Source organism: Crocodylus siamensis, chromosome 3 (assembly GCF_052110815.1).
Source record: "Crocodylus siamensis isolate JL-2025a chromosome 3, ASM5211081v1, whole genome shotgun sequence".
Taxonomy (NCBI): domain Eukaryota; kingdom Metazoa; phylum Chordata; order Crocodylia; family Crocodylidae; genus Crocodylus; species Crocodylus siamensis.
Window position 1 is genome coordinate 198,574,421 of NC_143397.1, and position 22,490 is coordinate 198,596,910.

General features: G+C 41.9%; 1 protein-coding gene across 1 annotated transcript in view; it reads left to right on the forward strand.

Annotated features, from left to right (window-relative positions):
- The window catches only part of PREX2 (phosphatidylinositol-3,4,5-trisphosphate dependent Rac exchange factor 2), a 300,944-nt gene that overhangs the window by 126,284 nt on the left and 152,170 nt on the right, over nt 1–22,490 (forward strand). The window contains exons 11-18 of the mRNA XM_090040116.1: nt 1,676–1,776; nt 9,908–10,011; nt 11,473–11,522; nt 11,765–11,840; nt 13,381–13,453; nt 16,877–17,019; nt 17,184–17,276; nt 20,349–20,497. Coding sequence (XP_089896242.1) covers nt 1,676–1,776; nt 9,908–10,011; nt 11,473–11,522; nt 11,765–11,840; nt 13,381–13,453; nt 16,877–17,019; nt 17,184–17,276; nt 20,349–20,497 — 789 coding nt within the window. The remainder of the gene's footprint in view (nt 1–1,675; nt 1,777–9,907; nt 10,012–11,472; nt 11,523–11,764; nt 11,841–13,380; nt 13,454–16,876; nt 17,020–17,183; nt 17,277–20,348; nt 20,498–22,490) is intronic.

A 22,490-nucleotide genomic window follows, 5' to 3' on the forward strand; every position in this document is an offset into this window, starting at 1 on the left:
AAGTGAATGGTGCTCTTTTAAAGAGCAATTTTTAATACATTTTTTCTCTTTATGTTCAATGTATGGTATTGTGTCTTTTTATTTAACTAGATACTATTCAAACTGTTTTGAAGACAGAATTATTAATTTACTTCCATTCTTTTCTATAATGCTTATTGCTGTAACATCTCTATTTTTCAAACATTATTTTCACAACAATCCTATGAAGTGAATTGAAGTATTATCTCAATTTCATGGATGAGCAATTGAGCACTGAAAGATCAAGATCAAATTAGGCATGAAAAATTAATGGATACTTCAAGGCCATACTTTTCTAGAGTATTTAACATCATATAGCATTCCATGGGCCAGATTCTATTCATAGCACCATAGAAAAGTTGAGCTGAAAGGGGCCTCAGGATGTCATGTAATCCAATCTCTTGCTTGAGGCAGGTTCATCCTATAGCCTGTCTGTGTCTTGTTCCTAACTCATCATGTCACTCATCCAGTACCATTTTTCTCCTGTAGCCGTTTCCAATCACTAATCCTCAGACTTTCCATCTCTGCTGTTTCTTCCCTCAATCCTGAATTCCTGTTCCCAATGTTATTTCCCACCAGGTTCTAGTCTCCCTGTCTTACCTGCTTGTTCAGTCTGTCTTTCCCCTCACACATCCCTGATCTCCAGTTGCTTCCAGTCCATCCCTGCTGGACCTCATTCCTTAAATGTTTTCCTGGGCTTTATGTCCAGTCTTGTGCCCTTGCTCCACCCACCTACATCCTACATTCTCATTGACTTGTTTCCATATTCACTCAGACCCTTTCATCTCCGCTTCCCCCCAGTTAATAATCCCATCTTCTTGTCCAGCCAGTCCCAGTATGACTCTCAGCTTCCAGTGCTAGTTTCCCTTTTTTATACTTCCCCCATACCCTTCCAAACCCTTACTCTCTTCTTCTTTCCTGTGGCTCTCTGTACTCCTCTTTGCCTTCACGTAAGACAGCTTCTTGCCTATTATATTTGGCCACACTGTAGAGCAATTTTATGGTGCCTGGACTTGGAATAGCCCACAGCAGCCAAAAGATGGACCTGCAAAGAAGTTCCTGTTCAGCTCCTATAGAGCAACCCCAGCTGAAGCATGCAGATGACATTCCTAACTGCAAATCTTTACAGAGCATGTGCAAAGATATATAACTTGGTCAGATTTTCACACTTATGGTGTAAAGTATCTTCTTGAAAAACACCTCTGCCAAATTTCAAGTCATTCCACCTAACTGTAGGAACACTACAGGTTATAATAAAATAAAATATTTACCAGAATTTAGTTGTGTGTATAAAAGATAATGTATATAATTAGTCTTATTTTCAAAAAAGGCTGAATAGTTTTAATTTGAAATAATAAAAACATTACAAAAATTCAGCCTCAAAAGTTAGTTTGGGAAAGTTACAAGCAACTTGAAAGCCTCCTAACAGGAGGTGTTGGGCAGCCTTAGTAATATGCAGTACTATCATTATTTCCTATAATAATAAATACAAGTGAAAACTGAAAACTTGATAGAAAGATTTTATGCAGAATATTTTGGAGAATATTGTATAAATATGAATACTGCACATTGCCACCTGTGAGAAAAACAGTATGTGATGTTACATAGAAATGAACTGAAAAATTAAAAAAATTAAAGATTTTTTTTTTTAATCTAGTGAGTTTGTGTCCTGGTTATTGGAAATTGGAGAGATACACAAAGCTGAAGAAGGTGTACATCTTGGCCAAGCTTTACTAGACAATGGTATTATCCACCATGGTAAATATATTTTTATTTCAACATATGATCACCTCTGTTATGGAGCACGTAAATGATGTCCTTAAGGAAGTGTTGCATGGGTCATTTTTTTCACTGGGTTCTTCCTGCCCTCATCCTCAAGTCAAGTCACAAGATCTGACACTTCTGGAGTACGGTACTGCCAGAACTATTTGAGCAAGCTGTGGAAAATGTTAGTTTGTTTGAGGAACATGTATAGCCTTTCACAGGTCGTTATTTCTGTAATTGACTGCTTAGTGCTGTTTAACTTCTGGGACCTTTTAGATTACTTCAGTGCCCCCAAAGCATTAATTAACAGCAGTCTGCAAAAATGCTTTTTTCCTCATCATCTCTTAATTACCTTGCTACTTGTTGATACAGATATTATAAACTACCTAAAGTGGTTTAGAAAGCATACTTTGAATGGGGCTATTATTTACATGAGCAATGGGGGCATTAATTAAGCTAGAGTAATCATAATCTTATGTTATAATGCTAATATAAATAGGTCAATGATGAATCTATACTTAGAGTTATCTCGTGCCTAACAATGCATTTATTAAATATCTTCTGGCTCCTCAGAAGTTGTTCAAGAGGCAGGTGGGTTTCTGGTTTTAAATGAGTATCAAGAAATGTTCTTGCTTATTGTACTATTCCCAAAGTTAAAGCTATTTTGCAATGGCCAAGGGAACATGAGGGTTTCAGATGATATCACAGTTCTTTGCTACCAGGCTGGTAAAGGAGCGAGAGAGACAGGGTGATATTTAGCTCTGAGTACCTTAAACGTTATTCAGGTTATTCATTGCACTTGATGTAGTTTTTGACCTTTTAATGTCAGTGGTGTGTATTGTTTTTTTAAACAAGCATTCAGACTGTCAGACAGCATTGTATTTGTATTTTCTACAAACAGAATTTTTTGTCAGGAGAAGGCTTTTGTTGCCCACAGTTCTTCTACTGATCTTTTAAATTGTATCCAAAATATACTTATAGACTCCTTCAACACAGAGTTAAATGACTGTTGTGTGATTTCATGATGAAAGAGTAATTATATTAGAGTGTAGAAGTTTGAGCCAGACATGCTACTTACATTAGTATGTGGATCCAGCTGTGTTGTGGTGAAAATAGAATTCTTAAAATAAGGTTGAATGAACCATCTGTTTTCACAGTAAAAGAGGAGAGAGAGAGAAAAAAACTTGTTGTTATGCACATTGCGAACATTTCAAAGGACTTTGCTATATTCAGATATTCACTGTCTGTCATTTTTTTTCACTGTGGTGGCCATTATTTTAACAGTACAGACTATATCTGTGCTGGTCATTGTACTAGTTGTGTGGATTCTGTGGTAATGGAAAAGGTCTGTTTTCCTTTTTAAAAAAAATATTGCTCCAAGGAGAAATATGTTTGCTTGGTGCAGTGCTGAAACCAGCCTGGAAGCATTTTCTTTGACATTGTGAAGGCTCATAATTATCAGTTATAGGGATGAGCTGCTTTGCTGGATCAGTTACCCTGATGATTATAAATGTAAGCTTCCTTTCAACACAATAAGGCATTCTGTATTTACTAAAATAACATTAAAGTCAACTCATTCAGTTAAATGTCAAGGATATTCAACTCACCCTGTCTAAAAGAAGAACTAGATCAACCATTATGCTAAAACTTGCACAAAAAACTTTTTTTAATGTCCCCAAAACTCTATAACTTTCTTTAATTTATTTTCCCCCTGTTTCTGAATATACAAGTTCCAGTCAATGGATAATTTATGAAAAAAATTAAAAAAGATTACCAGTATGGTGTGATTTGGATAATTTAGAAAATAATCCATATTTTTGTGTGCTTCTCTGGATTTTGAACTGTTTAAGTAGTTTGGAAAACTGAGGAATCTAGAAGAATTCTTTTTTGTTGTTTGGACATGAATAAGTTTATTCATAGATTCATAGAGTGTAGAGTCAGAAGGGACCACAAAGGATCATCGTGTCTGACCCCCCTGTCCCTGGCAGGAAAGAGGACTGAGGTCAGATGACCCCAGCCAGGTGACTGTCTAGCCTCCTCTTGAAGACCTCCAAGTTAGGTGATAGTACCACCTCTCTTGGAAGCCCATTCCAGATTCTGGCCACCCTTACTGTAAAAAATGTCTTCCTAATGTCTAACCTGAATCTACTCTCCACTAGTTTGCACCCATTATTCCTAGTTACTCCCTGGGGTGCTCTGGTAAATAGTGCATCACCAATTCCCTGTTGTCCTCCCTTGAAAAACTTATAGGCGGCTACAAGGTCTCCCCTCAGACATCTCTTGTGAAGGCTGAAGAGATCCAGATCCCTCAACCTCCCCTATAGGGTCTTTTACAGAGGCCACTAATCATGCGAGTGGCCCTCCTCTGAACCCTCTCCAGATTCTCTGTGTCCCTCTTGAAGTGCGGCGCCCAAAATTGGACACAGTACTCCAACTGCGGCCTGACCAGTGCTACATAGAGGAGGAGCATCACCTCCCTCTATCTGTTGATCATGCATCTGCTAATGCACAACAAGGTGTGATTGGCCTTGTTGATGGCCTCATTACATTGCCAGCTCATATTCATCTTGGATTCAACTATGACTCCAAGATTCCTCTCAGCCGCTGAGCTGCTGAGGAGGTCATTTCCCAACCTATAGGTGTACTGGGGATTCCACCTCTGTAGGTGAAGTACCTTACATTTATCTTTGTTGAATTGCATCCTATTTCATTCTGCCTATTGATCCAACTTGTCCAGATCGGCCTGTATCTGCTCCCTGCCCTCCGGTGTGTTAACTTTGCTCCATAACTTGGTATCATCTGCAAATTTGTAGAGGGTACTCTCCACACCCTTGTCCAAATTGCCGAAGAAAATATTAAATAACAGCGGTCCAAAGACCAAACCTAGTGGGACCCCACTGCCCACCTCCTTCCAGGCCAAGAACGACCCATCCAGTACCACTCTCTGGGTGTGGTCCCTAAGCCAGTTGGCCACCAACCTGACTGTGTATGCATGCACTCCACAGCCTGCTAGCTTCCCTATGAAAATAGGATGCGAAACTATGTCGAAGGCCTTCTTAAAATCCAGGTAGATGACATCAACCTCAGCTCCTGTTTGTCAGGCAGGATCTACCTGTGATGAACCCATGCTGGTTTCCTTTCAGCATTATTTCCCCTGGTGGGCCTTCACAAATGTGCTTTTTGATGATTTTTTCTAGTATTTTCCCAAGGATAGAAGTAAGACTGACTGGCCTAAAGTTACCTGGCTCATCCCTTCTCCCCTTATTAAAAATGGGCACCACATTGGCCCTTTTCCAGTCCTCAGGGACCTGGACATCTGGTGTATTTCTGGTGTACGTATAATTCATTTTAACATCAGTGAAAGTTCCACACTAGATAGTCATTTGTTCATTCAGTTAGCATAGATTAAAGAACATAACAAAACACAAAGGGAAAAAGAAATTATAGTTTTTATAAACAGCTGAATAAATTCCATGGAACAAATGTTGACATCACTTAGGTAAAACCTCCACTGAGAAATAATGTCAGTTTGACCTGGTACCATGCATTTTATTTTTATAAATGGCTTGTGTAATTATTTAAAGTGATATGCTATCTTCTTAAACATACTTTTCAAACAGAATAGGTCATTTATATAGTATATGTCTCCTGTTACCAAAGTCAGAGGACCTCATCATAATTAATACTTTTTATTTTTACAATGCCCTGGTGAAAAGGGAAGTACTGTAGTCCTTGTTTCGCATACATAGCGCTGCAGCATAGGAAGATAAAATGGTCTCAGAAATCATGAGGAATGTCTGGGATAGAGAAATAAATTGAACTCAAGTCCCATGGTAGCATGACAATTACAGGACCATCTTTCCTATTGAACAGAACAACCTAGGCCTTATGGCATAAAAACAATAAAAGAAAAATGGTCTTTTTTTACAAGGATGTTAACTTCAGTGGAAAGTTAACTGAAAAAGGCTGCATGATTGATGATATTTCATGATTATATTAAATGCATGATTATATGAAAAACTCTTTATCTTGTTATTTGATCTCTTGGGTGGATCTAGGATTTTGAAAAGGGGGTGCAGATGGTGTAGCACATCGACACACAGTCTTCTCCAGTTAAAGAAATTAGAAACTTTTCTAATGTGCTAGGAGACAAGCACTACATTATTCAGTTTAAGATCAAAGCAAAAACAAATATAACTTTATTGGAATGTGCACTAATTTCCAGCTAGATTATATATAAAATTTAGAAAAAACACAACAAATGAAGCAAAAAGTAGTAAAAAGATATTGTTCCATTAGTCTTGCAGTCTTTATAATTAAATGTACATCTCTTATTCAGATTTGTAAAAGAAAATCTTGTCTCCTTGAGTAACCTGAGTTATGTTTACCTGAGTTAATATTACCGCATCTCGGAGTTTTTAGCTACAGCTAAAAACAATCTACAGGGCTGTGAAATAGACGATAGGAATTACAAGGAATGTCTAATACAGCAAAATTACAGAAGAAAGGCTAGCTTGAATAGTGGACCATCAAAACCATTTAAAAGGTGAGAGTGTTGCTAACACTTGTTGAGTGAAGAGAGATTAGCAGGAGTCAGATTATAATGAGCCATGAAGACAACTGACTTCCTCAGTGCGGCTTGAATACAAATGCTGCTACCATTCCCAGGCAGTTGGCTTTAAAGTTTGGGTGTGGTGAGAATCAAAGAGGGGTGCAATTATACTACTGTACCCATCCTGGATCTGCCCCTGTATCAACTTGCTCCTTTTTTTGGGTGTAGTTTTCGCAAGTATATTTGTGTTCCTGTGCTTGACTTAAACTGGTTTATGTGCAACTTTGTTAAGTGACCAGAAACTGGTTTAAACCTGTAACAGAACACATGGTTAGTGCACATAAATCAGTTTCAAAATGGCTGAAACTGGTTTAAGATAAATCTGGTCTAATATAGTAGCAGACTTAACTGATTCGGGTCAAATGAGTTTATGGAACTTCTGTCACAGGCCCCTTCCTGGTTCAAGTTAAATCAGAGTCCTCCCAGCATGCTTTGCAGCTCTGTGCTGTGCTGTGCTGTGCTGTGCTGTCTGCTTCAGAGAGAAGGGTTGGTTCTTCCCCTCTGCTTCCTAGCCAGGGCCTCACTGGATGGATCACTGCTCTCCCCCCACCCCCAGCAAATCCTGGCTAGGGTTTGGGGCCAGGGAGTGGGGTTGAACTCCCCTTCCTCTGAGTATGGAGCTGCCCTGCCCTGCTTACTTATTGCTGCCTGTGACTGTGGACTACCTATCCCAGAAGCACTTGGAAGCAGGAAGAAGCACATCCCAGAAACACCTGAAAGCAGGAACAATCCCACAGACTCCTGCTGCTGTGATTATGGACTGCAAATCCCAGAGACCTTGCAGGCATCAGGAAGAGAAAGTGAACACACAGCCGAGCTGTGTTTAATGCTCACTTTAGAGGAAACTAATTCTTGTTCAAACTTTTATGAATTCAATGCCACTACTTTTTCCCCAACCACCCCCTTCTCAGCCAAGGAGGCATCTCCCCACCCAGGCATACTCTCCTGCTAGCTCTGAGCTGGGTCCTGGCCTCTGCTTGGAGGGCTTTTCTCTTCCCTTCCTTTGGCAGGGGCTGGCAGGTGTGCTCTAGTGCCTCCCCCCCGGCTTCTGGCTTGAGCCACTGCAGGCATGTGGTCGCATTTCCTGAATCAAAAGTGAGTGCTAATTTGCTTATCAGTTTAATCTCTGCATTTTAGACTAATTTGCAAAGATTGAATCAATTCAGCCTTGGGCTTTTTGACTGTCTGTACATAGCCAACATGAACTACCAAAGAACTGCTCTAGCAAAATTGGTTAATATGTTCTTTGGTTGCAGAAAAATGGGTGCTAATGGGATGTAAAGGTCCAGTGAGATTGCCTCTTCACATGGGATTGGGAAGGCATATTGGTATATTCATTATAGTAGAAGATAATTCACAAAAGGGCACAGAAATGAGATAGAACATAAAGGAAGGCCACAAAAAAAGACCTCAGAACTGGAAAACAAACAGGGAGGTGTTACTTGCTGTTGCAGAGCACAGGTTGTGCCTGCCACTTTAAGGGGTCTGGGCAGGTGGGAGCAGCCTGCAGGTGAGAGCAAGCCCAATCAGGTGGTCATGTGTTAGGCAGGAGGGTGGGAGCCTCGGCATTGCTGCAGGTGGCCAAAGGAACAACATCACCCAGCTGGAGATCTGCTGCTTCCAGAACAGCTTGGAGGTTCAGGGTAGGAATTATGGGGGTAGAGGAGGTTCCTGGTACTGGGGAATGGCCTAAAACTACACCCTATTGGGGAGGATGGTGTAGTGGGACAGCTTGTGGTGGGGCAGTCTCCATGAAATGCCACACCTGTGCCTCCCCAGTGAAAGGTGAGTATGTGGTGCCCCACTGCTTTGTGAGACACCTTCCCCTCCACAGGGTCAAGGGGAGCTCATGGCAACAGAAAAGCATAGGGCAAAGGCCCATTGAGTGGGGCCTGAGGTGGGGTCGAGGCCAGTTGAAGGGGGCCTGAGACAAGGCCGAGGCCCACTGAGTGAGGCCTAAGGCCCAAGGGGCTTTAGGCCCAGCAGTCCAGTGGAGGGCAGGATAGAAGCCCAGTAAGGAACCTGGGTGTTGAGGCCCCACTGAAGGGCAGGGTACTGAAGCCCCAGTATGGGGCCACAGGAAAAAGCCCCAGAGAGGGGGGGCCTGAGGCCCAGGTAGGTCTGAGGATGCCTGAGGCCAAGTTCAAGCTGGGTGTAGCCAAGTGCAAACCGGTTAAGGGGCCGGGGGAGTATTAGTGGATATGGATGCCATCTGTGAGGCACTGGACACGGTATAAGGGGAATTTCAGAGCCATGTATTCACCCTTGGCATCAGGGCAATTAAACAGGCAGCCTCTTGCCTAGGAACAACTTTAGATACAATAAAGGCGTGGTGAAAAGCACAGGAAAGGCAGGTGGGTGGGCCAACATTCGGAATGGCCCTGGGATGGCCCACTTGTTACACTTGCTTTGTCAAGGGCTGATTGTTGGCTTGATAACTGTGTACAGAGACCTATACATGGAAGAGGTGGTATCCGATAGTGGGGTCTTTTCCGTTTTGCTGACAAAATAAAGTCATGTGACTAGTAGTTGAAGATAGAAATATTTCAGATTTGAAATCAAGCCAACATTTCCTTGGAGTGAGGGTAACTAAATCTGGGACTTACCAGTGCTTGATGTCTTTAAAATGAGTTTAGATTCTTTTCTAGGAGACATTCTTTAATCCATTTCTGGGAGACATTTGTAGCCAATGTATGGAGCGGCTTTGGTTGAACAGTCATGGCACTCCTCTCTTCTCTTGGAATTTTATTTTCCCCTATTTTTTCTGTCCTTCCTTGATGGGTCTTTTGGAGAATTGGATGGTCTTCCCTACCCACAACATTCTAGCAAAACTAGCAATTCTATGCTAAAAATATAATAAAATAAAACCTCTTACTTCAGAGTTTCAGCAAGGGACAGGGAGGGATGTTTACTGATGAGCAGTTGGTCATAAGTATTCTGAATTTTTTCTTGTCTTTCTCTGAAGTAGCTGAAGGTTGGGCCCAATTGAAGAAGGGATGGTATGGTGGACTAGTGCTTCAAGGCCGTGCAGATACTTACTTTTGTGCATCTTGCTCAAATAAATTATGTTTCATTAGGGCCTGACTTGAGGTTAGAAAGGCATTTTCCCACAAATTAGGCTAGTAAGTATCTTGGTATATTTTTGGGACTAGGATCCTTTGGGTAATGTATCATTTAATTAGTTGTATGCCATTAGTGGTACCTTGGTCTATCTTGTTCTTTCCCTGACACACATGCAACAGCTTGGTTTCTTGTGGACTGAAGCTCTTTGGTTTAGCTGGACTAATGGGGCTCAATAAAGAGTGGATGACATGAATTGGCTAGAACAACCAGATGTCTAGGTCAGATGATCTAGTGTTCCCTTCAGACCTTAAATTCTGGTTAAATCTATGACTGGTGTCATTTGGTGGTGGTATATAAAGAATGAATTACTTCGTGTCATATGGGTTGCCTTCCTGCCTATGCAGAATCAGAATTCTTTGGTTAGCTTTCCATGATTACTTTTTGCTTTAGTTACAGATAAGCACCAGTTCAAACCTGAACACATGCTCTACAGATTCCGTTATGATGATGGAACATACTATCCACGAAACGAAATGCAGGATGTTATTTCCAAGGTACAAAAGTACTGTTATTAATAAAAATGTGTTGGAGATGAAACTCAGGTTACGTATCAAACAAAAACACACTGTTAGGACAAAGTCAGTCCCTGGACACTTCCATATATCTCGCATTAATGTGAATCAGAGTAAATAACGCATATCTGAAGTCAAGTTTTGGCTCTTGGCTTACTGCAAATCCTGTAGAAACAAGGAAATGCATTTGCTAAAAATGATTTTTTTTTCAGCAGACATTGCAAAATCATATTAGAGATGCTTGTTCCTTTTTCAATGACCTTGCATTTAAAAAAAGCAAACAGTATGGCTGTTTTAGACGGGCATTCCTTTTGCCTGCTTTTTCAAATCTGACTGGCCTTTGATATTCCTTTAGTGAGGAAACAGTATCATATTTTTTGTACACAGCACACGCCTTTTACCAAAATTCAAGTGTTGGAAATTGGGTGCATTTAATAACAAGGGAAATATAGTAATAACAGTTTCTGCCTCTGCTGGGCGGGAAAGCAAAAGTAATGCTGCAGCAATAAGGCTCTGTAGCTGCTGTCTGTGGTACTCTCCCCATCCTTCCTCCCTTTCCTTCCCCCTGCTTGCAGAGATTCCTGTTGTAGAAGGTGCTACTCAGTTACTCTTACAGTATGTTCAAAGATAGATTTTTTTTTCTTCATTTTGCCTTTCAAAAACAAGGTGTATATCTTATTCAGGGGTGTGTCTGTATGTTTAAAAATGGTATTTTTTTTTCTCAAGACATTAGAAGTCACCTGAGGTTTTAGCAGACATTTAAGTTGTGTGATTTTTTTATATCCACAGTGAATTTGTTAATAGAAGGAATAAAGCAAAAGTCACTCTTAGCCCCATTGATGATTCTAGTTTATGATTCTGTTGAATTCAACAAATGTAAACTGAGGTCACTTTATTTTTTCCCAACCTATTCTGTTATGATAGTTACTTCACTGCTTTTTCTCCTTGTTGGTTGCAAATATTGAGTATCTCTGAGTTAGCTGGCACAGCAATGTGTAGCAGAGTTTCTGCCTAAAACTTTTCATTTATTTTGTGTTGTTGGTGTAGTGTGTGTCCTCATTTTCTTGTTATTTTTTTTTTACATATTTTTATATACTGGTGTGCTTTCAGGAAAATGCTGTGGTGAAAACACTTGAAAGTCAAAAAAGTATGATTTTTATATTCAAATACTTTTGAGTCATTTCATATCAAATTTTTTAATTTGTTTGTTTAGTGTATAGTGAGTTGTGTTTCACTTTGTCAATAAAAGTTTAGGGTTTTTTTATTTTTTTGGAAGCTTCAGAAATTATTTTGATATATGAAAACATGTCTATAAAATTTATGTTCTACTTTTAAATATAAATGGATTCCAAGATTTGATTGGTTAAGATTTGCTAGAATATGCATGAACTGTGCTATTTCATTCACTGTAAAAGGATTTAAACATATCCTTATTTTTAACAGGGTGTAAGATTGTACTGTCGTCTTCACAGCCTGTTTACTCCAGTAATAAGGTGAGGCCACATGTTAAGTATTTACTGACTCTCTTAGAATAAATTCAGATATGAAGAGTAGATACTATATATAAAATTGGGCCAAATTCTGCCTCGTCCTTAATTCCAGTTAAGGAGTTGATCTCGGGGCAGCCTCTAAGCATCTACATCTAAGGTACACAAAATTATTAAAAACAGCATAGATAATGCTTGTATTGATTTGTGTGTAACACAGAGGGATTTATTTTTCTGTTTTTAAACAGGGATAAAGATTACCACCTAAGGACCTACAAATCTGTAGTCATGGCTAACAAACTGATAGACTGGCTGATTGCACAGGCAAGTGTATTTTTAGGTTGATCTTTTCTGCATATTGAGGTTGCATCCTTCCATAGAAAGTAGTGGTTTATTGAGTGAAGCAACTGGCAAATAGCTTGTCCAAAAATTCTAATTTTTAAAACTGAGTTTCTATAAATACAGAACTATTAGTTCTGTAACTATTAGTTGTATAAAATGGCAGAAATTGCCTGACAGTGGCCAAAGGCTGATCTTCCTGTGTTGCAAACTGAAGTTTTAATTTTTGTGTGGTTTGCTTAATTCTTTCCTGATACAATATACAGCAGTGTTTGTAATTTTTTAAAAACAGGGTAGGAGCTATAGATTACCTACTAGGCAAAAAGAAGTGGCAGGGAGAAGTTTACAATCAGGGAATTCCGCTTTAGGCAAATATTTGTATTGAAAGAGGATAGTAGTAACTTGAAGGCTGAGTGATGTACCATTTTTTCTCTGAATTTAGATAGTTCTCAGCCAGTGTGGTTCTGTGCTACTATTATATAGGGCTGCAAAATCTGACAAGAGTAGAGGTTCTTTGGGAATAGGAGCTGACAGCAATTGAGTGAGAGCGCAGATTCAAGAATCCCTTCTGTACAAATTTTATACCTTCAGAATAAATTAGGGTACTTCTCATGTGTATTGGGACAATACTAAATGTGAAAATGAACATGGCTTATAAATGTTACATGTTTACAAATTATTTGTAGCATCATTTTACAAATTAAAGCCATCATTGTTCTTTGAGTATGTTTAAATATACACGTCAGCAGAAATGTTGGAATAAGTAATGGAAGAATCACAGACAATAAATTAGAATAAGTGTAAAGAATGAAAATAATTGGGAGAAAAGTTGATAACCAAAAATATTAGAAAAGATTTAGGATATCTTATGAACTTTGGTTTAGGCTTATTTTCTGGAATATCTATGTTACCTGAATATTTTGACAATGCAGTGTCACCATCAGGATTCAATATTTTAGACTAAGGCTATCTAAATAGCAGCCCATATGCCGCAAGTTAAGATGCAGTACCTGACTCCTGTCTAGCTGCATCTCTCCTGCATTGTTCTGTCTGCAACAGTAGCTGGAGTTGCTGGGATCCCACTCTGTCATATACTTCCTGCCTCTGCCCCAAGGATAGGGCAGGGTAAAGCAGCTTGGGATGGGGGCCTGAGAGCGAGCCCAAGTCTGTGTGGGCATGTGGTGCAACAGTGGCAAGTGGGGAAGCACATGGGGAAGCACATGTGTGGTTGGGAAGAGCTCCTGTGTAGTACAGCGGGCCATGTATAATGCATGATAACCCAGGGAGGGCTGTAGCTCACCCTGGCCTGTATCCCATGTGCTTAGAAGTTGGACATCCCTGTTTTATAAAATTACATGCCTAATAGTAGGCATGTCATCATTGTGAAGATAGTGAACATGTTATTATGCAGGAGCATAATTTACTCATACTTTTGTCCACAGTTTCCATTCTTTTAGTGTTATGGATATACAGTAGAATACCTTTTTCAGAGTGTTATTACATACCACGTATTCTGATTTAACAGGGAGATTGCCGAACCAGGGAGGAAGCAATGATCTTTGGTGTAGCTCTTTGCGACAATGGGTTTATGCACCATGGTAAGCACATTTTGTACAAGTTCTCACTCATGTTTCATTAAATTGCTTCTGCATTGTAAGAAGAAAATAAAGGAACTCATTTAAGAGATTAGAAAAGGTAGATAGGCAAGTCAGTAAATGGTTTCAGTTGTCTCTGAAAAAACATTTTAAATATTTCACAAAATATTTAACAGAATTCTTGTGTTACTTAGAGTTAAATAAGAATATACCCTGTGTGTGTGTGTGTGTGTGTGTGTGTGTGTGTGTGTGTGTTTGTGGTGGGGCCATTAGTCTTTGAAAGATTTATGGAGGCATTTTTGTTAGTAATCATTACTAAGAAATATTGGAGCTTTGAATACAATCTGATCTCTGCCTAGGAGCCCTGCCATTGTAAGTCAGCCAACATAAATGCAGTGGAGTTGAGATAAGGAACAATGTGAAAAAATGATGAAAAGAAAATGGAAGGGATCATGGGAAGAAATGATTCTTAAGTGTATGGACAGACAAAAGAGAAGGAAAATTAGTTTGCTAATATCTTTTATTGGGCTAACCATATAATTGGGAGATAGGCTGGGTAATCTTTTGGGGGAAGAAATAGATATAGCCCCAGTAAACATTAGGTAGAATGATTTTTGATCTCTTACTTGAACAAAAATAAGGGGAAATGCATATTAAACTTGTGGATCAAAGATAAATTATGAGCACACCAAGTAATGAACAGTTAAATATATATTCCTAATTTATGTAAAACAATAAGACAATTCCAGACAGAAGAGGGCTGTTACTTTCTGAGGAGCATTGAGAGGTTTGCAGAGGGAGCAAGTAAATTGTAATGAGCCATAGAGAAGGCAGGGTAGAGTCACACCTTGCACCTAGACTAAGTCAGAGCTACATAAGCATTTGTAAGCAACTGCTTACTTCATCAAATGATATGAAGGGTATGAACCATAAAACCACTGTCAGTGTTGAGTCCATGGTTCATAGTGTCCAGTAATGTTTGTGTCTAAGCTTGTCTTCTCAAAAGATTGTGTTCATTTCCCTTGAGGCAAGGGCCGTGAAGTCAGAGAGAGAATGGGAGAAATAAAACAAGGGGTAGCCTCATTGTCTTTTCAGCAACTTTTTTTTCTTTTTCAATATAAAAATAGTCTCAATCTGCTGTTGTAGTCAGTCCTTTGTCCCAAACCCCTTCATTCCTAATTACTAACTTGGCACATTTCACCACCTGAAAAGTGCCAAGGTTCGATAGTAAACAGCGATCTTCAACAGGCCTAAGTACAGAGGTTCAAAAAACCTGAGGTGGAATCAGTTCAATCTTTACAAGTTTTTCTAAGCTGCATAGCTTGAACTGATAAGCAGCTGAACTGACGTTCAGTGTTTGGGTGGCCAAGACAGGCAGAAGCTTGCACCAGCCCAATCCAGGAGCCTGGAGGCTCTCATGTACACTACCCCTTATGGCCAGCTGCCTTAGGCTGCTAAACCCAGTCCAGTGGCAGCCCAGGCCTGGCTGGCTGCTGGACATTATCCATGTACTCCCCCTGCCCTATAAGCTTCAGGGAGGAGAAAGCCAGCAGAAAATCTCTCCCTAGAACTTGCCTCCGAGAAGGGGGTGGGGAGGGGGAATGCGTTACCTGGCCCTGTCCCCCACCCCCTTTTGGGGTCTCCCTGGTAAAGGAAAAGCCCCCCCTGGGTGGCTGTTCATCCACCACAGCCTAGATAGCAGGGCTTTGATTGGCTCAGTTCTGCCCCCTCCCCAGTCCCATGTGTGTGCGAGGTGGTGGGGGAATACACACACCTGGACTGGCACTGCCCCCACCCTTCCCCTACTGGGTTCTGCCCACTATGGAGGAAATACCCCACTGGGGGTTTTCGCTCCCCTGCAGCCAACTCGCAGGGCTGGAATCAGCTCAGCCCTGCCTCCTCCCCAAGAGGGGGTGGAGCTGATCCCCACCTGACTTACTGGGCTGTGGGATTACAAAAAGTCCCACTGGGGGCTGTCATCACCCCATGCCAGCCAGACTTCATCTGGCAGACTAGTGCCAGGCCAGGCCAGGCCAGTGCGTTCTCCACCCTGCCCCCCTGCACCAGGCAGACGCTGGATGGGGGCATGGCAGTGACTGTCCAGGCTGGGCTGGTGCATTTCTTTCCCTGCCACTGTCTCTTACAGGTGAGCAAAAAGCCCCCAGTGGGAGCTTTCCCCCTGTGCTGGACAGACCAGGGAGGGTGGAAGGGGTGGGGGCTGGGGCTGGGGCAGTGTGTTTCTCCCTGCCCTGCTCTGATCTCTCCCCCTCACAGGTTGGGGACTAGGGAGGAGATGAGGCTTAGCCTGTCACCTCTCTCACCTGGCTGCTGCAGCAGTGAAAAGCCCCCATTCCTGGGGCTTTCCTTCCTCTTGTCCTGTACACATGGAGGGGATAGGAGGGGCTGGGGTTCTATTCCCTTGCCCCCCCCATCCCATTCCACTGGGCCGCGAGGTGCTGGCAGGAAGAAGAGGCTTTAGTGCTTTAGCTCAGTAATAGCTGAGGTAGGGGCCAGCCGTGCTCCGCTAGAGTAGACAGCAGAGCCCAGGGCTGCACATCATTCAGGGATCCTGGTGGACTGTGATTTAACTTGAATTGGGAAGGGATTTGGGACAGAAGTTCTATAAAATGATTTGACCTAAATCAATTGCGTCTGATACTACATCTAACCAGGTTTATCTTAAACTGGTTTTGGCCATTTTGAAAGTGATTTATGTTCACTGAACTTTTGTTCCGGTTTGGACCACTCCAGCCAGTTTTTCTGTAACTTCTGTTCCTAGCCCAGCTGTCTAGCAGAGCTCTTCAGATTTATGTTTATGAATCCCTTTGAAGGAGAAAAGCTTATAAGCTTTTGTTCATTAAATATCAGCTAAAATTATTTTGAAGATAAAATATTTCTTCTGGCTTGTGAAATCAAACTGCTGTACTTGAGCATGAGGCTGCTGTTGTTTGTATTGAGTACAATTAGAAAGTATAACTTATGTAAGTACAGGGTGCATATTGGGAGCTGGGAGAAAAACTGTTCACTAGGGCGCCCCAGGGAAGGACAAGGAGCAACGGCCATAAATTGTTAAAGGAAGGTTTCAGGTTGGAGGCAAGGAAGAAATTGTTTACCGTAAGGGTGACCAGAATCTGGAACAAACTTCCCAAGGAAGTGGTGCAGTCTGCAATGTTGGAAGTTTTCAAAAGGAGACTGGACAGACACCTTGCTGGGATCATTTGATCTCAACAATATTGCTACCCAGAGCAGGGGGACTGATCTTTCAAGGTCCCTTGCAACACTTAATTTCTATGATTCTGTGCTGCTTATGTTTAAAAAATTTGGGTTGCTCTAGAGTACAAATGCTCAAAAATGATTACTATTTTGGAAAGAACTTTTGTTCACAATTGAAAAATTAATCTTTTTATTTATTTGTGTATTTTACAGTATTAGAAAAAAGTGAATTTAAAGATGAACCACTGCTATTTCGTTTTTTTGCGGATGAAGAAATGGAAGGATCAAATATGAAGCACAGGCTCATGAAACATGACTTAAAAGTTGTGGAAAATGTTATAGCCAAATCATTATTGGTAAGTTAGTTTGAATAAACATCTGCTTTGGCCAGTAATAGGTAGGATGCAGTAACATCCTATGTTTGTGTATTAGAACACAGCGTGTTTTTGCTTTCATTTATTTTTAAAGAACATTTCAGATCATTTCAGTAAACATTGTGTTAAACTATTTTATTTTTCAGATTAAATCTAATGAAGGCAGCTATGGTTTTGGTTTAGAAGACAAAAACAAAGTGCCTATTATTAAAGTAGTGGAGAAAGGGTCAAATGCTGAGGTATCAAATACTAATTTATACTGTGGTTTTTTACTTTTACATTTTATGGTCTTGTTCAAAAATGTATATTCACATTCTTATTTGTGGTATAATTTTTTAAATATCATATATTTAGAAAATAACGTTCAGCTTCCTGCTTTGGATATTTTTTCAAGGAAAAATTTGGATTTTTTGTCATGTTTGTTTAAAACAGCTTTTATAACCATTTGTAGCCCTATCACTTTATTTCCTGTTGTGATTTATGATATTTGAAGTTATATTATTAATATCTTATAAATGTTTTATTTTTATGTGATACCCTTATTCTTGAGTGCCAGGCATGACTGCAAAGAACATGTGATGAAAATAAAGCAAATGTGGCACTCCACAGACAAATACTTGAATTATTTCATTTAAAAGTGGGGGGTATCAAGGTTTTTATTGTTTTTATTTGTAATAATGTAAACTGCAAAGTTTGAAAATCTGAGAAAGTAAATGAGAGGGTTTGTATTTATGTTGGCATTGTTTCAGATGGAACACACTGACATGAATGGGAATTCCTGTATATGCATAGATAGAGAAATAATGATATTTTAAGATAACATTTGGAATTTTTATTTTACAGGGAAATCCTTGAAGAGCTGCATTTAACTTTTTTTTTATCCCACAAAAGGATAGGAATTAAAGATGCAGCAAAACAGTGGTATAATACAACCACAGGATTATATCCAGCCAAAGTTCAGCTGTATTAACTTTGCATAACCCTATTTTTTCTAGACCCCTGACAGACGTTCTACACAAGACATGATTAACGGGTTAATCATGTCTTAAGTAGTGACTTGGCCCCACATTCAATCAAATAATGGCATGATAAATGAGGAATAAGCCATGGTGTATAATAACTTTTAGGGCTAGTTTATCTTAGGCCTTTAATTGAACATGTGGCTAGTGCCCAGCCTGTGGAGCAGAGCCAGCCTTAGCGGGGGTGGGGGTGATGTGGGCAAATGCCCAGGATGCTATGGGAGGGAACCCCCTCCACACACACACACATATGGGCACTGCAAGTGGCAGGTAGCAGTGCTGGCCTGGGGTGTTGCTTGGGGCCCCGCATGATGTGACGCTGGTGTGAGCTACCTGATTCCACACCTGCTTCTGCTTGGGTGGGGCAGTGTGGTCTGGGGCAGCATATGCAGGGAGCCCTTGGCTGGGGCTGGAGGCCCTTGGAGGGAAGCGGGGGATGGCTCTGGCCAAGGCTTGCCTGCATGTGGCCAGTTGTGTGTTGGGCTCTGGAGGAACTCCAGGGTAGATGTAGGGCACTGGGAGGCTCCATGCAAGTACTCACCAGCTGTTGATCACAGGCTCCTGCTTCCTTCATTTTGACTCCATGGGACTGCAGCCAGTGATCCCTGCTGCAGGCAGATGCCTTGCCAGCTATCTCGCCCATCAGACAGAGCCCCTCTGCAGCAGGGCAGCATGGGGGGATGGGAGAGTGCTAGGTAGGAAGAGCACCGGAGGGTACCCAAATACAAGTTTGGTCAGGGTGCCATTTTCCTTAAGGCCTGCTCTGCTGTGGAGTACATAGGAAATGGTCTCAATATGTTGTGATTGGTCCTCTGTCCCCAACCTCTCCATTCCTAATTATTAAACTGGCACATTTCACCACCTCTGGCTGATCACAACTCCTGGCCAGGGTGGTACATGGTGCTTTTGATTGTAACATCTATCAGGGACTTAATTGCCCAAGAATTTAAAGCAGGGGTGGGCAAAATGGCAGATCCAGCTGGTGGCCAGACTTCATTTCCCTGCAGCCCATGCCCACGTGGCTGGGCCTGGTTCCCATGGAGACCCCAGCAGCAGCTGTGGTGTGATAGCATGAGGTCGGGGTTTCAATGGAGAGCGGCCCCAGCAGCACTGGTAGGGCATGGAGCTGCTTCAGAGCTGGGCTAGGATCTTGCAGTGGTGACATCATGGTCCAGAGCCAGGGTAGAGCCTCCATCTACAGCCTGCATGCTCTGGGCAGGGATGTGCAGGCAGTGGGTCACAGCTCTGCCCCAGCTCCCTGCAGTGGTGACAGCGTGGTCTGGAGCTGGGGCAGAGCTGTGATCCGCTGCCTGCATGCCCCTGCCTGGAGCATGCAGGCTGCAGATCGTGGCTTTGCCCTTGCTCTGGACCATGCTGTCACTGCCACAAGATCCTACCATGTCTCTAGAGCAGCTCCCTGCCCTGCAGGGATGGTGCTGGGTGGGGGGCGGGGGGCAATAGCCACCCCAAAATTTCCTGTAGCCACCCCTCCCAGGGGCATCACTGCTGCCACTGCTGCCCACCTTGCACAAGTGGTGGCAGCTGAACCTGCCCCGCTCCTGCCTGCAGCACAGCCTCCCCTCAGCCCTACACCAGGAAGAGGCTGGCGCTGCTGCTGCCTGCCAGCACTGCCAGGGGCTGTCTCCACAGAAACGCCAGCCTTGTGGTATCACAGCATGGCTGCTGCTGGGGTCTCCATGAAAACTGGCCCCAGCCATCTGGGCAGGGGCTGCTGGGAAATGGAGTCTACTGCCAGTCAGATCCGGCCCCTGGGTTGGACTTTGCCCACCCTGATTTCAAGATACTTTATGATCCTGTATGTCATATCTATGGCTCAAATGTGTGAAACACAAAATGTTTGAGGATTTTTTGTTTTTGTAAGGTAAAACATTTACTTGCTGTTTACCACGTTTATTAGAAAGTCCCTGTATTTTGAAAATGAGTTTTAACTTCTTTAGAGAACAGCAGACAAGTAGATTAGATAATATGACAGTTTCTACTGGGCCAATTTCTGTTATTGTCATGCTGTCTACATTATTAATAATGACTATTAACTTGTATTGCAGCAATGTCTGAAGGCTTCAGCCAAGGTCAGGGCCTTTTGTACTAAGTGTTTTTCAAACATGGCTTCCAATATGTTTTTTTGGCATCCTAGGTCTGGGTTATGCCTGTTTTGTCAATTTCTTATTGATATGACATTATATTACTGGCTCTTCAGTACAACTGAGGAGAAATCATTATATTGGTGGTCAAAAAAAAGATTCTGATTGTTTTTCTTCTTCTCTCACTTAGATGGCAGGTCTGGAAGTAGGGAAAAAGATCTTCGCCATTAATGGTGACCTAGTTTTTCTGAGACCCTTCAGTGAAGTGGATTACTTTTTGAGAGCATGTTTAAACAGCAGACAGCCCCTCAGGGTTCTTGTGAGCACAAAACCACGCGAGTAAGTTGTGGTTCCTGTTTTGGGAATTTTAAAAATGGTGACTGAAGGGACTTTTAAAAGGCAAATGGCTTTATATTATTAAACAGGAATGACTGAATTAACTTAATATTGTTGCCTGTAGCTAGGATGAGCTGATTTCTTGCTGAAAGGTACTTTAAATTGTTTAAATGGCTCTTGTAAAGTTACCTGACTATGCAAAATGTTCTTGTTTAATAAAGTGATTGATTTGTGATCAACACAGTAGATCCCTTTAGCTAGTCTTTTCTAAATCAATCTGCTTTCAATTTATATCTATTACATTTATCAGACAATATCAGCTAAAGGAGAACAGAACTTTTGACTTTCAAATTACTCTCATTTTAAATAATACAGAACCCACAAGGGTAAATGAACCTTTTTCCCATACATAGGCAATTTTCTAATATTTTGTTTATTAAACAACTTCCTCTATTTGGGAACTATATCCTGTCCAACTGTAGGCTAGACTCTGTGATCTAATAGGTGTCTCTCATTAGCTCCTATAAACAAGATTAAAAAAATAAACTCCTTGAGATCTTTAAGAGACTCCTTGAAAGAAAAAAAGTTTTTTCCCTTTCTTCCTTTTATGTGGAAGAATCATGGAATACCAGTTTATTACTTCAAAGACTTTAGTTCTTTTCTTTTAATCCACGGCTGTCCAACTGGCAGTTTGTGGCCCTCTGGCCACTGCTCCCCTCATCTGTGCCTCACGTGCTCTGGACTGCGATGTCACTGCCACAAGATTCCAGCCTTGCTCTGGAGAAGCTAGCACCCTGCCCTGCTGTGCGGCTGATGCAGCCAAGGTCTACAGGTTCCACCTTCCCTTTCTCCGGGGGCAACATGGTGCTGCACAGTCTGCAGTGCCAGGGGAGTCATGACATGGTGCAGCAGAGCTTGCAGCCAAGGTGGTGGTTGCAGGGTTGCCTGCTTGCTTGCACAGTGCAGTGGTGGTGGTGGTGGGTGGGGGTAGGTCCCCAATCCGCAAATTGCAGTGGAGAGGGAGGAGTGACCAGCCCATGTGGTGCTGGGGGAGCTTGTAGTCCAGGAAGTGAGGGGGGCTGTAACCTCTGCTGGTGCAGCACATGACGTGCAGGCCCTGCTGATGTGGTCCTCAGCTGCTAAGAAGTTGGACAGCCCTGCTTTAGGCTATGCCTAAGTCTTAAATCTGTGAGGTCAGTAGACATAGATAAAACACTGACGATGGTCTTTGTTTAAATAACTGTAAATTAAGGATTTCATAGATTTCTATGGTCAGAAGGGACTTGGCAGATCATCAGGTTTGACCCCCTGCTCCAGGCAGGATAGAGCACTGGGGTTAAGTAACGCCAACCAGATGCCTATCCAATCTCTTCTTGAATACCTCCAAAGTAGGGGAAAGCACCACCTCCCTTGGAAGCCCATTCCATATTTTGGCAACCCTCACTGTAAAGAATTTCTTCCTTATGTCCAATCTAAATCTATTCTCCTTCGGTTTGTGGCCATTATTTGTGGTAACCTCAAGGGGCACCCTGGTAAACAGAGTGCCCCCTATTCCCTGCTGGCCCACTCTGATGAGTTTGTAGACAGCCACAAGATCACCTCTCAGCCTTCTCTTGCGGAGGCTGAAGAGATTCAGGTCCCTCAGTGTGTCTTCATAGGGTCTTACCTGCAGGCCCTCAACCATATGAGTAGCTCTCCTCTGTACCCTCTCAAGGTTATCCACATCCCTCTTGTACTGCAGCACCCAAAACTGGATGCACTACTCCATCTGCGGCCTCACCAATGCCTCACAGAGGGGAATTATCACTTCCCCTCCCCACGTGATGCACCTCCTGATGCAAGAGAGTATGGTTAGCCTTGCTTATTTATTGCCTTATCACATGGGTGGCTCATGTTCATTTTTGCATCAACCAGGACTCTGAGATCTCTTTCCACTGTTGTGGTGCTCAGAATGGTACCTCCCAGTCTGTAGGTGTGTTGGAGATTCTTTCTCCCC